We start from the raw sequence: 15,754 nt of genomic DNA, 5'->3' as shown, positions 1-15,754 counted from the left end.
CCCCCACACCCCCCCCCACACACACACACACACACTCACACACACAAGCACATTAGCCTATTCAAAGGGTTATTGGCAGATAAAGTTTTCCTACAGGTTCAGATATAGCAGCTTCATATACTGTGCAGCATATTCAGCCTAATATACTTTACACTATATGTAAACTATCAACCATACACACCAGAAAGACTAACAGTAATCGTGTACCCTGTCAATTCTCTTGCCTATATAGCCCTGAACAGACAACCATGTACATTGTTCACATTCTTCATCCAGAGCAGCAGCAGGAGATGGAGGACTTATTATTGGTCTGGTATCTTCCGGACTCAGGCTGATCTCTGCACTCAGCCATGAAGGCCTGCAGCTCAGACACTGGCACCTTATCCTGCTGATGGTGCTGAAAAAAACATAAGGGCATAAGGACAAAACCAATGTATTGCTGTTGTTGTTGGTTTTCTAGAATATGATGATGTTATACTCTCAGATGGGGGCAAAAGCCAGATTTCCCTATCGATTACATTGTACTTTGCCATGAAATATCCAAAAGTTAACTTGACTGATGCTGAACCTGATCATTTCTATTATTCACTACTACTAGACAAAAAAATCATTATATTACAACAGAAATCAGCATTTTAACAATAACAATTTCAGCTGTCCCCCTGTATTAAATAATATTGTCCAATAGAATGTTGTGACACCATCTGAAACCCAGCAATATGTGATGTCAAAACATTATAAGAGCCCATTGATTGAATAAAGATTGAGGGTAGTTGAATTATACAGAAATAACAATAGAATAGCTACAGAAATAGAAGTAACATTAAAGTTATTTTTTAAATTAGTTGTTAAGGTATATGTATTATTCCTTTAAGATAAACTGTCCACTGCATTTCACCCATCCTTTTATTGGGATCTGACCAGGCACCCAATCAGAGGGATTTTGCATGACCTGTGTCCTCCATTTGATATTTAGACCCCCTGAATTTATACATTTTGAACACAATTGTTTGAATCTTGACATAATTTCACTAACCTTGATGGTCTCATATGTGTCAGTGATGAGGGCTATAAACAGGCTGAGCACCATGTAAATAAAGAGAGAAATGAAGGAGTACAGATAGAGCCTGCTGAACAGCCACACTATGTAGCTCCTGTCCTTCAAGTTCAAGAAGGTGGCATACATGTCGTCCCCATTAATCAGAGAAAACAGGCATTCGGTCACTTTGTCCAGTGTCCTGAACTGTAAAATCAAAAAAGAAAAAAAGCTTACATGGGCAGGTGTAATTGCTAAAAGTCTCAATATTTTTATGAATTATTTTGATAGTAATAATAATAATTTCTGCAGTCCATCAGTGCTAAAATGTGCCAAGGAATGTCTTTTGATAAATTGGATAAACGTTGCATATCTTCAAAAAACAATGTCTTTATTATCTTGTAGTAGGCCTAGGTTTCTCAAACTGGAGTTCATGTACCGACCACTGATGTTACATGGGCTGACTCTGGTGGTACTGGTGGTCCTTTGCCGTTTAGTATTTTTTATTTTATTTACTTATTTTTTGGTGTTTTTCATAAATTCATAATTAACACAAAAACAACAGGATAAACAATATTTGAGTGGCAAATACAAAATCTATATTTAAAATAGGACAGCAGACACAACAGACACATGGAGGTGGGGTGGAGTAGGGGTGGGAATGCAGCAACAATTTAAAGATAAGATTTAATGTTTTTGTTGTTATTTGGGTTAATCATTATTTAGAACTACTTTATCTATGCTTCAGTCTGATTTTAGACCAAGTTTAACCCTGGTTAGGCCTTGATTTAGATCCGGTGGGACTCAGAAAGCTTTAGGAAATAGTAGTAGCTGTAATCAAAATGAATGTATGTGAAATTACTTTGTTGTGATGTGGTCCTAGTACGATCCATCCACAAAAACAATAACCAAAGTAGATCATCGCAGCACAACAGCAAAATCGAATCACATTTGGAAAAGCTGCTCTCAGGGTCAATATCAAAATCTAAACAAAAAACAAAGGCGGAATCACATTAATGAAAGTGGTACTTTAATTAACAACAAAGCAAACAGAGTTGAATTAGTTTATGTGATCCAAGTGCAATTGAATGGGTGAATGTTACCTACTTTCCATATAAATTTCTAAATCTAGAAGAAAACATTTAAAGCAGCCCTTACATTATATTTCTTGAAGAATCCAAAATAACGAATGACCCCAACCCAGACCAGCATTGTGGCTGTTCCCAACAAAATACTGCAGACATCATAGTTTGTCAGAAACTGCAACAAAAAGTGTAATTTTAAGCAATGCTATATGTTAGGCACCTGTCCAACAGAGAGTATTTTTAAAACCTGTTTAATTACACATTGGTTAAGAATATACAACAAGTAAATTATCTGCAGTGGTGGAACATAACAAAGTAAAAGTAGTAGTACATTTTAGAGTGGATACTTTTTACTTTTACTTCACTACATTTGAGAGCAGGTATCTGTACATTCTACAACACGACTGAAAAGTAAAAGTATTTCTTTTTTTTAAATCACTGTTTAAGACCTACTGAAAAGGCTGAGCAGTTTTCAGCACGTTTATAATTTCAACAAAAACATACAAATAAACAGCTAAAAAATTACAGATTCAATTGTTTCTGTTGAACAAAATTCAGCACAAATCTTTATCAAAAATCAGTAAATTTGAAGATTTATTGAAGCTCAAAACCTGTGCAAAATACTTTTACTTTTTATTCTTTAAGTGCATTTTCAAACAGGTATATTATATAAGTGCCTAACCCACACAGTGAGGGCACCATTGAAATAAACTTGTTGGAGCAGATACCTTTGTCTGGATCCCTATCTTCATTACCGACCCAGTAATGGTCAAAATGTCACTGATGATTATCAGGATGTACCAGCCATTGATAAACTCCATACGGTCCGACCAACTCACAATTTTATTAAAATACGCATGGAAGAATATGTTGAACTCCTGAAAGAGAGAACAATAATGCAATTTCAATCTGTAATGGAAATCAAGTTTTTTACAAATTTTAATACATACAAATTGAAGTTGTATGCCATTGATGATGGAGCGACCACACAGGATTAAGGAGGCAAAACAGGACAGGATGACAACTGAATCAAACACCAGCAGTCCATAGTTGTTTTTACCAGCTACAAATGAAAAGTAATGAGCAAAGAAAAATAGAGAAAGAATGCATGGGTATTTGGCACATACAAAATGGCATTGCTTCGTTTTCAAATAAGATGTGCAATGGGCTACTTTGCTAAACTACTCAGAACTTAGGTACATAAAAAAAAAAAAAAAATCAGTAAACACAAAAGTAAAGATTGAATATAAGTAATGAAAGTAATTGACACCATCTTTATCACTTCACTACTAGCAACAACTCTCTACTACACATTGTGACTGTCAACCTTACTGTGTATACTATGACTACTTTACTATATGGTCTATAAACTGCAGTACAACCTACATCCTTCCCTCATTACCGATTTCTGTTTTGATTTTCCTCTTCAGTATAATAATTATATTTAAGCAAATTGACTGCAAGACACAAATAATGACTTTCCACCTTTGTTGAGATCATAGACAGCTGTACAAACACAACAGCACTCCCCTCTACCAGCACAAATCTATTACAGGACGTGCAGTGTGTTAAACTTACAAGTGCCTTCAACTCTCCAGTCTTTACATTCATATATGCTCACATTATTTTCAACAACAACATTAACCCTTCCACTATGGGCGCTGTTGTCAAAAATTATCTGAAAGAAAAACAGTGTAGTCATGTAATATTAGTGTGTTGCTCTGGTCACTACAATAAAAAGTCATGTTGCTGTGTAATTTTTCACCTGGATTTTAAAGTCATAACAGTCCGGCAGCTCGTGGTTTCGAACTGTCTGTAAGTTTATGGACTTCAGACTGAGGTAGATGTTGACTGATATAAGTCTGAACAGACATGGAAGAAAATCATAATCTCTATTAATACTCAACATTTAATTAAAGGTGCACAATGCAAGTTTTGTAGCGAACTTCTTTCATTTATTCAATTACATGGGTTTCAATTGCTAAAAAAATACTTGCTTTGTTGGAGTCACTACTTGTCTCCATGGAGATTGCATTTTGTGGAACATTTCAGACCAAACAACAACATCTCCATGGAGAATAGAAGGTTTCGGACCTCCTCAGTGCCCCTTTAATTTAAAAGTAAATTGAGTAAACGTACTCACCTTCTGAAATCCAAAGAGAAGTTGGTGCGTGTATCTAAACATTTGTCCACTGATCCCATAGGGTAAACATAGATACACTCTATAACAGAAATACAAGTTGTAGAAATAGCTTAGTTTTGGTTAAAATGACAATGATAAGTAGTCCACCTTCAGACAGACTACTGGTATGTTAACAAAAAATCAATAACATATGAATACACTTGCATAGTAAAGTAGTACAAAGTTGACCTGGGCAAATGTATGCATCTGGCTTCAGTACTTATTTACAACTACCAAGAATTTAAAACGTGAATTATATATACTCAAGATAATAGAGATGTCTTTACTTTTGAATTCTTATGTAGGCTACTTTTGCCAGGAAATATAGCAAAATATAATAACTATTACAGACTGTGTTGAAGGAAGTTTTCATATAGAGTATTGAGAAAAGATGAATTGTACCTTGTTCAATATGTGGGTCGATGTTGAATGTCTCGTTGCTTGGATCAATGCTGCTGTTTCTATAGAAAACTTTACACAGAGACAAAGGAGCTGTTCTCCCATCCACCATTGTGTGCGCAAGATTACCCATTGTCAAGTTCTGAAGGTGGAGGAACTGCAAAATACAAAACAAATATAGCATTAGAACTAGAAGTAAATGTTTTTAAATTGCTTTATATTATATTCACCCTGTCAATCACAAAGTAGATGTGATTATATAAATCTGCTTTGATGTAAATAGCGTAAGGTTCCATTTGATAGTCCTTGAAATCTTTGAGAAATAGATGTTTGAACGTCAGCAGGCTTTCATCTTTGAATGTGACCATCATTTCATTGCTCAGTCCAAAAGACACCAACTAAAAATGATATAATTTACAAATATTTAATAAAAAATGCCAATAACCATCATGTCCTAAGTGATTATCAAACTTTACACCAAGAAAGTTGCACAGCTGAGACCCAAAACGTATCACTTTTAAAACATAACTTATTAGACATATATACGATATTATCATTACTTACTTGCGCAGTGATAATTGCAATTTTAAGAATCTGTATCATGAGTTTCCAGGGCTTCCGACCTCTTGCTTTATATTTTTCACAGGGATTCATGAAGAAATATTTGAGTTTTCTCCTGAAGTCCTCGACTATATGGGACTCCAGGCTTTGAATGTGTCCACTCCATCCGTACTGAGCCCTGCCAAATCCAGGCCTGCGTGGGGCCAAGGGCTCGGACTCCTCCATCCTCCTCCCAAGAAAAGACAAAATGTAGCTGTAACTTCTGTTGTTAGTGAACTATAAGAGTACAGACATTCCAGTCATTCTGATGTTTATCAAACTGGTTTTCTTACACAAGCTCACTGTCACTCATCTTGACAATAATTATGCTATAGGTTATAAAAAATAATGAAAGAATAGACCAATTATAGGCAATGCAAATAAAAAAGTGCAATTGACATTTAGAAAGTGGTTATTTTGAAACATATGACTGATCGTTGATTGAGACTAGTGATCTTGCAATGCAAAATTAGCTATACATGCTATAGTTTGGTAACTCCAAAAAAAAAAAAAAAAAAAAATCATGCATAATTTTTTGAATAGCCTCTGCAAATAAGTGGTTGGAATAATTACACTTAAAATGTTTTCTGTTCCCTATTTCATGCTATATTAAGGAAGAGCAAAACGTTGTGAAGAAAATAAATTATTTCGGAAAGCACTTTGGTTTGGTTCTTACTGTTATAAGGTGATACACAAATTAAATTTGACTGATTGATGATATTTCAAATGAACAGCATACAATTCGTAATGTTATTTACCTGTTAACATGTGCAATGTCTCTAAGAACTTTGTGACAATAATTGTAAACCCCTGCAACTGTGGTATAAAGCCTGAGCTGTCAAACTGCAGTCAATCATCCACTGTTTTTTTTCCCAGCACAAATGCTCCACAGTAAACATGCTGATTTTGTGCGCTATATGGATTAAAATATAGCTTCAATACTGATGTACCGCTACTGAAAAGGTACTGGTTTTATTATTTTATTATGGACAAATCTCTTACTATTCACGGAAGCTGCTAATAATTTTATATTTTTGCACTTTGGTTCATACAATGCTTTTGCAGAGATAAAAACAATCTTACCGTAATTGGATCACTTTAACATGCTAAATTTGTTGCAAGGAAAGTCTCTACATTTGTGTTTGCTAGTCAGACTATATATATCTTTATACAGTCTATGGAACCAGCCAACCAGAGCAAAAAAGCTGAATTTTTGCAGCTGTACTTTCAAAGAAATTGTAAACTAAACAAGACCACCTGAATCTTAATTTTCTATTTAAGGCTAGGCTTGCTGAATAAAAGCAATCAGAAACATATGCAAAAAACAAAGACAGATTTACAAAACAAAGAGTGTATTGAAAATTACAATCCACGCCACGAGATGACACAATAATCTGTTTCATATTTCGCACAAATTAACTTGCATTATTAAGTCACTAGGTTTGACATAAATACAGACACATGACAATATTGATCACAATAGATCATTATTACAGCATACTGTATGCACAATATGTAATCAGTAGTAGTGGAAAACAAATGGACTCGTGGTAGAGCGATATAAACCAGTGTTAATGCAGCTCTGACATATATAACTTCAAAACATTCACTTATTGGCACCAGAACTGACTAGTATCAGACATAGAGGCACCTTTTTAACCATATCTTGCCTGAACTCATAGTAAAAGACCCTGTAAATTAGGAAATAATACACTGTATAATGCATGTGAGGTGAGAAAAGTGTAGTCAAATTACAAAGTAACATAATTAGGCAGCTTTGACAAAATACAGAAAGTGAAGCAATCACTTTTAATGTAACTGAAGAATGAAAAAGTAAAAAAATGTATTTTCTGAGACCTTCTAAGACCACCTATTTGATTACTGTCATCAAGGTAACGTCACTTCAAAGTGTATTGATAATGCATGTCTTTCTCAGCAAAAATTTGACTGAACTGACCTCTTCTAAAATATTTTGCAATTCAATACTCTCAATTAGTTCAACCTGAAAAAGGACAGGGGTAAATGTCCCTTAGCTGTGGCTTTAGAGTAAAAAAAAAAAAAAAAAAAAAGCACCGTTGCCATAGTACCAATTCATAAAAATATTATATTATTATCTTTTGAATGGTGAATAGTGCTGAAACACATGAATATTTCAATCTGTTCAGTTCATTGAACCCTATCCATGGATTTCAGAATGATTAAAAAATAGGACTGTCACCATAGCAATTAACAATTTGAAACAAAATATTATGCCTTCTGATTGGGAAAATAGTCCCCAAAACATTACTGTAAGCTGAAACCCATAAAAATCCCTGGAGGTTATTAAAAGAGGTTCCTGGTTGAATTGGGAGTGAGTGAGCGCGACCGGAGCGGCTGGAAGCTTGGGTCTCCTCCAGTGCTCGGACAACCAGTAGAGGCAGCGTCTATATTTGAGGGGGACTCTACCAGGATTTCATCAGGAAGTGGTGGAGCCCCAGGGTCTCCAGGTTTGGGGAGACTGGAGCAGGTGGAGGGCAGGTTAGCGCAGGCTACAGAGCTCAACTCTGTCCCCTTCTGGACAGACATGAGGTTGAGAGAAGTTGCTAATTCTGAAGTGGAGGGGCTCTTCTCTCCGTCCGGGTGGAACAGCATAGTGGAGGTATTAGAAAAAGAGAAGTCGGAGGTGGGTGTAGTGCCAGAAGCTATGTCAGATGAACTGGAGGCTGAAGCTAAAATACATGAGCAGAAAGAAATACAGCATTTAATTAGGAGTGTCTTATTAATCAAATTTTTTTCTAATCATCTATGATTAGAGAGCTAGGGTCTTTTAACGTGAGAGGTCAAGAGCCAAATCTCAGTCAGTAAAAGCTTGTGGTTTGGAGCAGAAGAGGGATACATCAATCGATTAAAAGCCTGTATTGTTTGTTTTTAAGAAGTTAATATTGAAAGAAATTTTTATTTGATTTTAAGACTACCTAAAATCAAATCGAAAATTGTAATCGATCAATATAAGGACATTTTTGTAATAAATTCTGTTATCATATCACCCAGTCCTACATTTAATATTCAGAACTGTAGTCAACCACTGTTATGTTCAAAACAACAAATAGCGGTCTAATGGGAAGTAGGTAAGCTTACCAGAAGTGACAGAATCTTTTTGTTAACTACTGTAGGAACAAAGCTTTTACATAAAACGCTTAGTGTAGAGAAATGTAATTAGAAGTTCCTATTTTAATCACAACCTAAATATGTGCAAATATTATAATATAGAAACTTAATGAGTCTGCTCACCTCTAAGAGACTCAGACTTCTCATTTTTTACTTTTTGCAGTTCATCTGTGACTTTGGTGATGATGAAGTTTTGTGAGCGCATTTCCCTGATGGAGTCCAACAGTGCATCCAGTCCGCGGGGGTTGTCTGTCAGAAAGTCTAGTAACAGTGCGGTCCTTTTCCTCTGAGTGGTTCGGCAGCTGATCTCCTCTGCATCATCCCGGGACAGGATCCTCCGAGACCTCAGAAAGTCCAAGTGACGCTCCGCACGGATAGTTTCACAGAGATAATGCCGCAATCGGAGCAAGACCTGGGATAACAAAAATGTTACAAAGACAATGCTATTACACTCTTAAAGATTTCACAACAACAGATTTTAGTATTCTTGTGAGAAGAAAAGTTGAAATCCTACATTTTCTTTAATTCACATTGTCTAATAGGTCATAATGTGAAATCAAACTTTCTCTTTGTGTCCAGGTTTTGTCTTGGTTTAGTCCTAGTGTAGTCCCAGTGTAGATTTGTTTATTTCCTGTTCTAGTCTAGTATATATATTTATTATTACACTATAATTACCAGTACAGGAATATGTAAACTATTATGAAGAGTTAATATTATGAAGAGTTAAATTCCAACTCATACTCTTATTAGCTATTATTAACACCTGCTGTATAGGCTCCATGGATCTGTCTCTGTTAATATTTAAGCTTTATGACTTATTGTTAGAGTGAGAAGACCAACAATAATATTGTATATATAATATTATATAACAGTAATTTGATCATTTCTCTGTATTATATTGAGTAGAGTAAAGTGAGAACTGTGGTTATGTGGTCATAGTGAGGGTGTGGAGGGGATTTCCTCATTTACAAAGGCCTAAAAGGACCAATCGGCTACATAAACAAACATGATGATTAACATAACATTAAACATTTTCACTGGATTTTATGGGTTTGTTTTTGTCTATTTTTATGATTGATATACAGTTAACGTTTCTAAACACTCACGTCTTTTTTAATCTCAGTCATCTCCTCTTCTGTCAGGTGAGGACCTTCCATCATGTGCCCCCCAAAGAGTAGTTTCCAGGTGTTCAGAGGACGAAATGGCGACTATAAAACTTTCTAAACTATTTCTTACCAATGCTGTACCTTACTTAAACGCCCCAGGAGTCGTGTGAGGGCTGGAAAAAGTTATGGATCATGATAAAAGGTTAAAAAAGCAGATGCACGGTTCGTTTACGTTTCAAGAGCCGTAAAAATAAAATCCCCGGACTTCCTGATTCAAGTCGAGCTTTACGTCGACAAAGTGAAGTGATGACAATATCACGTCACAGGTAATGCTAACGAGGCTAATGCTAACACATGCCCCATTACAGTTTAAATGAACGAAACTCAATGATTTTCGAGTTCAACAGAGCCAGTTATCAAGTTATAACAACCATTGTGTACCGAGAATGGTAAATCAAAGACAGGTAGAAGAATTTCCTAATTCCGTCCAGTAGATGTCAGTGTTTGGCTATGAATCAGTCTGTTTCTCTTTGTAAACAGGTTACAGTTGTTTTCTTACTTTAAGTTTGGCTTTCAGAATTATTTATTATATTATATAGTATATTATAATTATATTTAATACATACAGTCAATGATTGGGGAAAGAAGGATGTACTAGACCAGGCATGTCCAAACTGTGGCCCGGGGGCCAAATACGGCCCTCAGACCAATTTTTCTTGGCCCTCAAGCTTCCAGGTGAATTGGCCCATATTACCTTAAACAGTACATTTTACTGTATATTTCTGAAAATCTACTCTAACAAGCCCATATCAAATATTTAATGTGTCCTGTGAGGATGTAAACATGAATAAAGGTCTAGTGGTTCAGTTTAACTTGTAATAAACACACATATTTGAAGTATTCACTGTACTGGCGACCAGTCTGTGGCCCTCAATCGGCCCTCAGCTTTGTCTGTGTTTTTATATGTGGCCCTTAATGAGAAAGGTTTGGACACCCCTGTACTAGACCATGTAAATGCATTAACATTATTATTCAGGGCCACAAACATAGTTTACAATCATTCCAAAATTGCAAACAGCAGGGATGCACCGGCACTTTATCTAAAACCAATACGAATACATCATTTTGATGCCAATACCGAGTACCAATACCGGACATTATTTTTACAGGGGTTCTGTTACAGTGGTAAATCTAATTAATTATTGCATTATTTATTTTCCAATATCATTATTATCCAATTCATTATTTCATTATGCAGTTTTATTATAATAGACCTATAGTCTACCTTTTCACTGGAAAAGGCCTACTTATTTAATTTCTACTAAAATCCTAGTATTTAGGTAGCCTGTAATTTCAATATAATTTCAAGAAGAATATTTGATATTTATTACATCGTCTTTGCCATTTGCCAAGGAGCCACTTTTAGCATAACACTGAATGTTCTCTTACTTTTACCATCGCCACACTTTGAACAATTCCTGTTGTTCCTGTGTCCCTGTGTCTCTGTGTGCCTGGAGCTGGGTGGAGAGTCTGGCACCATCCTCACCAATGGTTTCCACCCACTACTCACCTGCTGTCCATTGCAATCAAGCTACAACCTCTGCAGTACAAAGACTCGGCTCATTCAGTCACACACTACCAGATCGTCAATTCATCCGTTGTGGTAAAATCACTGCTTAGCCTAGTTTGTTTCTTTGCATTTTTCTAGTTACTCTGTTTGTCATGTTTTCTTCAGCACCAGCGCCTCAGCCTCTGACCCAACACCCAGCCTCTGATTATATACCACATCCAGTCTTGACTAAAAATGTTCAAAATGAGACTCCAGTAAAAAAAGGAATTCCATATTAGCCTTTATAAATCACTACAGGGGCTAACTACATTGTTAAAAGGCTGTAAATTAACACTGTTGAGTACTGTTTATGGTCACCTCCTCTCTGCTCAGTGCACACTGCAGGACTGAGCATCAATTAAGATGCTGTGCACTTATAGTGGTATCAGTTCTTGGTATGGGCAGCACATTGACAAGTACGAGTACTGGCACCTGGTCCCGAAACTGGTTTTGCACTGTTCTGGCATTAAAGTAAATCTGGGTGGGATGGATCCTACTGTGTGGAGTTTGAAAGTGCTTCAGCCTTCAAATGTCAAATACAGGCCTACCAGTAATACCAAAACATCAGGTCAGGCTGACTTTGTGCTTCATTAAAACTGTGTGTACTGGGCATCAGAACAAGCCTGACTGATACCTTCTGGTTATGCAACATCACTCTCATCACTCAGTCTTGGCATGTGCAGCAAAAAGGTGTGTTCTAACCATGTAATACATATAAATGAATACCACTGATAAAAGGTAAGCTGTAATGTTCCAGTTTGTCTGAAGCAGGCTGGGGCAAGACCATAGACCTATCAGATGTGAAGCAGATCCTACTGTACTCAAAGGTTTTGTGGAGGTCATGGGCTGTCATGGGCACAACGCATAGATTTTGATAGTCTTTATGTCAAAGAGTCAAAATATGTGCCAAACTTCTGTCTGTGATTGTTAATAGTTTTTCTTTCATCTGGGTGGTCCTCAAGGCAAGGCAAGTTTATTTGTATAGCACACTTTGTAGACAAAGTAATTCAAAGTAGTTTACAGAATAAGAAAGATTTTAAAATCATAATACAAATCAAAACATAAATAATCATAAATAATAATAATCATCATAAAAATAACATTGACATAGGTATAGCTAAATCATTTTAGAATGTTAACGTAAAATTGACAAATCCTCAAATTAAAGGTGCATATAGAGCACTTTAATGATGGAGGGTCTCTTCTTCTCCATTGCACATTCCAGGCAAAGGCTAATGGATCAGCTATATCCACTATATGGCTGTGTGAAATATTTATACCTTTGCAAATTGACTTTCTTAAAAGAGTAAATATTTAATTTATATTCAATATCTTATAATCCTGAATGCATTAGGCCAATGATGTGATTTCCATGTGAGGGTATCTCAGAGCCACCTGTTTTAGTGGAACAATTACAAACCGGTCATTTTAACAACACTTGCCCATGCTCTGTACAACATTCCCACCTGCTTCTTGTATCTCCCCCATTATACTCTTCTACCTAACAATGTTCTGCAAATTCTTCTTATTATGGGCTAAAGTTTCCACTCCAGACCACAATAGTCAGCTTTTTCCAGACATCTGCCAATGCTCTGAGCTCATCCTTGTTCACCCATCATCAACTATCAAGGCTGGCACCATTTCAAACTCACCCTCATAACCAAAGTTAGGTAATACAAAGCTGTGTGCCAGCCCTCTTGTTCGTGTTCTCACAAGTTATAATGAAAGGAGATGCTCCAATAACACGTATTGTTCTTTGATGTGCAGAGCTGGAGATGCATTTTATCCTGGCAACTGTTTCAAAGTAACCTGCAATACTGATCCTTATAGGAATGTGGCCCCGGGCATTGCTGAAGTTGAATTTTGTTTCATTTTATTTCATGTTCTGTAATGTCTTACTTGTATCAGGAGAGATGTAGAATAACCATTACCTAAATATTTTGAATTGTTTTTGGAAGAAACGTTCTAAGGTTCTGTGGATAGTGTACTGTAGTCTTCCTGCTTCTGAAGAGTGCAGATGTTATCTTTGCTTTATTTTGCTTCTTAATAATTTTACCTGTTGTAAAATTGTCTATTTGTGGTAAAACAAATTCTATTTTGTCAACTGGACATCCAAGCTGCTCCTTCAGTTCTGATGAACTTCTGATGAACTTCTGATGAACTGAAGAAGCGACTTGGATGAGCGGCGAAACATCTTCACTCAGAAAAACTTTTTATAGAATTTTCCTTTTACTATGGACGAGGGATTACACAGGCTTGTCTAGTTATGATTGTATTTTAAGTAAACCAGGATTTTAAATCAATTTTTACATTTTTTAACAAGCTACCTGACAAGCCAGCAACATGTCAGAACCAAACCAAAGGAATTCTTTTTGTGAACGCTATCGAAACAAGAAATTAATGACCTACAAGCACGGATATTTGCTTTAGAATCTGAAAAAGGACACTACCAGTAACTTCCAGTGGTAAATGGTGATCTGTTGAACACTGTGACTTAGAGTTTTGAATGTTCTAGACACCATTGCCCCAATGAAGGATAAAATGGTTACAACCAAACAGAAAGCACCATGGAAAAATTATGACTCCGTCTGGGCACAGAAAAGGGAGTGCCGGAGGGCCGAGCGGGAATGGCACAAGTCAAAGCTCCAGGTTCATTATGAGATTTACAGAGAAAAGTACAGGTACAACCACAGTTTATATAGAACAAGGAAGAGGTGTTTTTCAGACATTATTGGAAGTTGTAACAACTCTTGTGTAATGCTAGCAACAGTAAACAGATTAACAACCCTCCAGCTCTATTGACATTAGTACTAATTTCCACATCTAAGTGCAATGAGTTTGCAGTATTCTTTATAGACAAGGTTTAGGGCATTAAAAATGCCATCAATTTCACAATGCAAATAACACCCCAGCACCCACCTAGACACTTACATCTGACTGCACCTGTAACTGACAAAACTGTCCAAGAGATCGTCACCAGTCTGAGTTCATCTACATACTGCCTTGATGTGTAACCCACTAAATTTCTAAAGTCTGTGCTCAACAGTTTACTATTACCACTAGCTTGTATATGTTAACATGTTCACTTGAATCTGGAACATTCCCAAGAGTTTTGCGGTTATCAACCCTCTCCTAAAGAAGAGCAGTCTTGATGCCACAATATTGAACAATTGCCAACCAATCTCAAATCTGCTGTTTGTAGGCGAAGCCTACATGTGTCCTACCACAAATATGCAGACGACACTCAGATCTATGTCTCACTGGCAGCAGGTCAATGTGGGATAGAGGATTTACTCTGCCACTGCATCCAACAGATCAGTGTGTGGATGCAAAACTTTCTCCAGCTAAAGTCAGATAAGACTGAAGTCATAGTCTTTGGTCCACAGAAACATAGAGAAAGTGTCAGCAGTCACCTCTTGTCTCTCTGCTTCCTGCTGGTGCCAGAGTCAGGACTAAACATGAGGAATCAGCATTTCAGTTTTATGCAGCTAAAACTTCCTGAAGATGTGACAGGCCACTACTTTGACAATTTTTAAATCCAGGCTCAAAACAGTTCTGCTTAGCTGTGCATATGACTGAAAGGATTTTTATTCTGCACTCTCCTCTTTTAATGTTAATTTTATGACAGTGATTTATGTCTTGACTTGTTTGTATTGTGATTTTAATGTTTTAAATATTTCCTTATTCTGTCAAGCACTTTGAGTTACTTTGTGTACTAATTGTAGTGATAGTAGTATGAGATGAAGCAAATTTAGTATTATTAGTGATAGTATTAGTAGTATTAGTAGTTGTAGTGTTAGTAGTAGTACTAGTAGTGTAGTAGTAGTAGTAGTAGTAGTAGTAGTAGTAGTAGTAGTAGTAGTAACAATAGCAGTAGAAGCAGTGGCAGTAATAATCAACTGAATTACTGTACAATTGACTCGTCAATAGCATATTGGAAGTTATCAGTTGTAGTAGCAACAGTCAAATGGTGACAGATGATAAAGATTGCAATAGCTGATATCCCTTTAAGAACCTCTGTCATTTCATTCACTCCAGTTTGTGTATATAAGGTGTAGTACCTATTCCATCTCTAGAAATGTATTCATCTTTTCTCCGAAATACAGTATTAATGTCAAACAAACTGTAGCTGTGCATGCCCTCCTCTCCATTGATGGACAGGAGTCTCATCTGTGACTTTAGCACTATCCTGGGTCTTATTCCAGCAGTGATCTCAGTCTAAACACGGCTTCATGTGAGATACGAGGGCCGCGGTCAGAGAAAAGTAAAGCTTCAATATTTACAGGAGAACGGCTGGTGTCCGTATGTCAAATCCTATGGGACATCCCACACAGGAACAGGGCTGATAATGAAACCCGTCAGTTATAGGGTACAGGTGTCCCTTGGATATTTGAGCACCTCTGAATGAGTCTCACTCATCTCTCTCTGTACATTTTCTAGAGGAGGATCTACGGCATGCTTGTCTCCATGGAGACCTATAGAATGTTTCACACTATGGCATTAAACTTGTCTAGTTTGTCTTGCTTCATTGAGGCAAGCAGATGATGTCACCAGGTGAAATTACAAGTCAGATCTGTGGAGAAGCGAGCC

At 36.6% G+C, this 15,754-nt stretch overlaps 2 protein-coding genes across 3 annotated transcripts; both read right to left on the bottom strand.

The window, feature by feature from the left end:
- Positions 1-268: 268 nt before the first annotated feature.
- On the bottom strand, positions 269-5,532 carry mcoln3a (mucolipin TRP cation channel 3a). The gene is made up of 12 exons (XM_033981925.2): positions 5,267-5,532; positions 4,933-5,100; positions 4,706-4,859; positions 4,265-4,343; positions 3,887-3,983; positions 3,700-3,799; positions 3,072-3,184; positions 2,850-2,999; positions 2,195-2,296; positions 1,899-2,021; positions 1,037-1,243; positions 269-397 (listed from the first exon to the last, which is right to left on the bottom strand). The coding sequence occupies exons 1-12, from the start codon at positions 5,486-5,488 to the stop codon at positions 269-271; spliced, it is 1,644 nt and encodes a 547-aa protein (XP_033837816.1). The 5' UTR covers positions 5,489-5,532.
- A 1,102-nt stretch (positions 5,533-6,634) lies between these two features.
- On the bottom strand, positions 6,635-9,833 carry bcl10 (BCL10 immune signaling adaptor). Of its 2 annotated transcripts, none has more exons than XM_033982163.2 (3): positions 9,556-9,833; positions 8,573-8,861; positions 6,635-8,010 (listed from the first exon to the last, which is right to left on the bottom strand). In XM_033982163.2, exons 1-3 carry the CDS (start codon positions 9,607-9,609, stop codon positions 7,625-7,627), a joined length of 729 nt encoding a protein of 242 aa, XP_033838054.1. In that variant the 5' UTR covers positions 9,610-9,833; the 3' UTR covers positions 6,635-7,624. The 2 variants fall into 2 exon arrangements, with proteins under 2 accessions (XP_033838054.1, XP_055084542.1); XM_055228567.1 differs by having other exon boundaries at positions 7,495-8,004; positions 9,556-9,824.
- Positions 9,834-15,754: the final 5,921 nt, after the last annotated feature.

Source organism: Periophthalmus magnuspinnatus, chromosome 17 (assembly GCF_009829125.3).
Source record: "Periophthalmus magnuspinnatus isolate fPerMag1 chromosome 17, fPerMag1.2.pri, whole genome shotgun sequence".
Lineage (NCBI taxonomy): Eukaryota > Metazoa > Chordata > Actinopteri > Gobiiformes > Gobiidae > Periophthalmus > Periophthalmus magnuspinnatus.
This window is presented reverse-complemented; position numbering and strand designations above follow the sequence as displayed.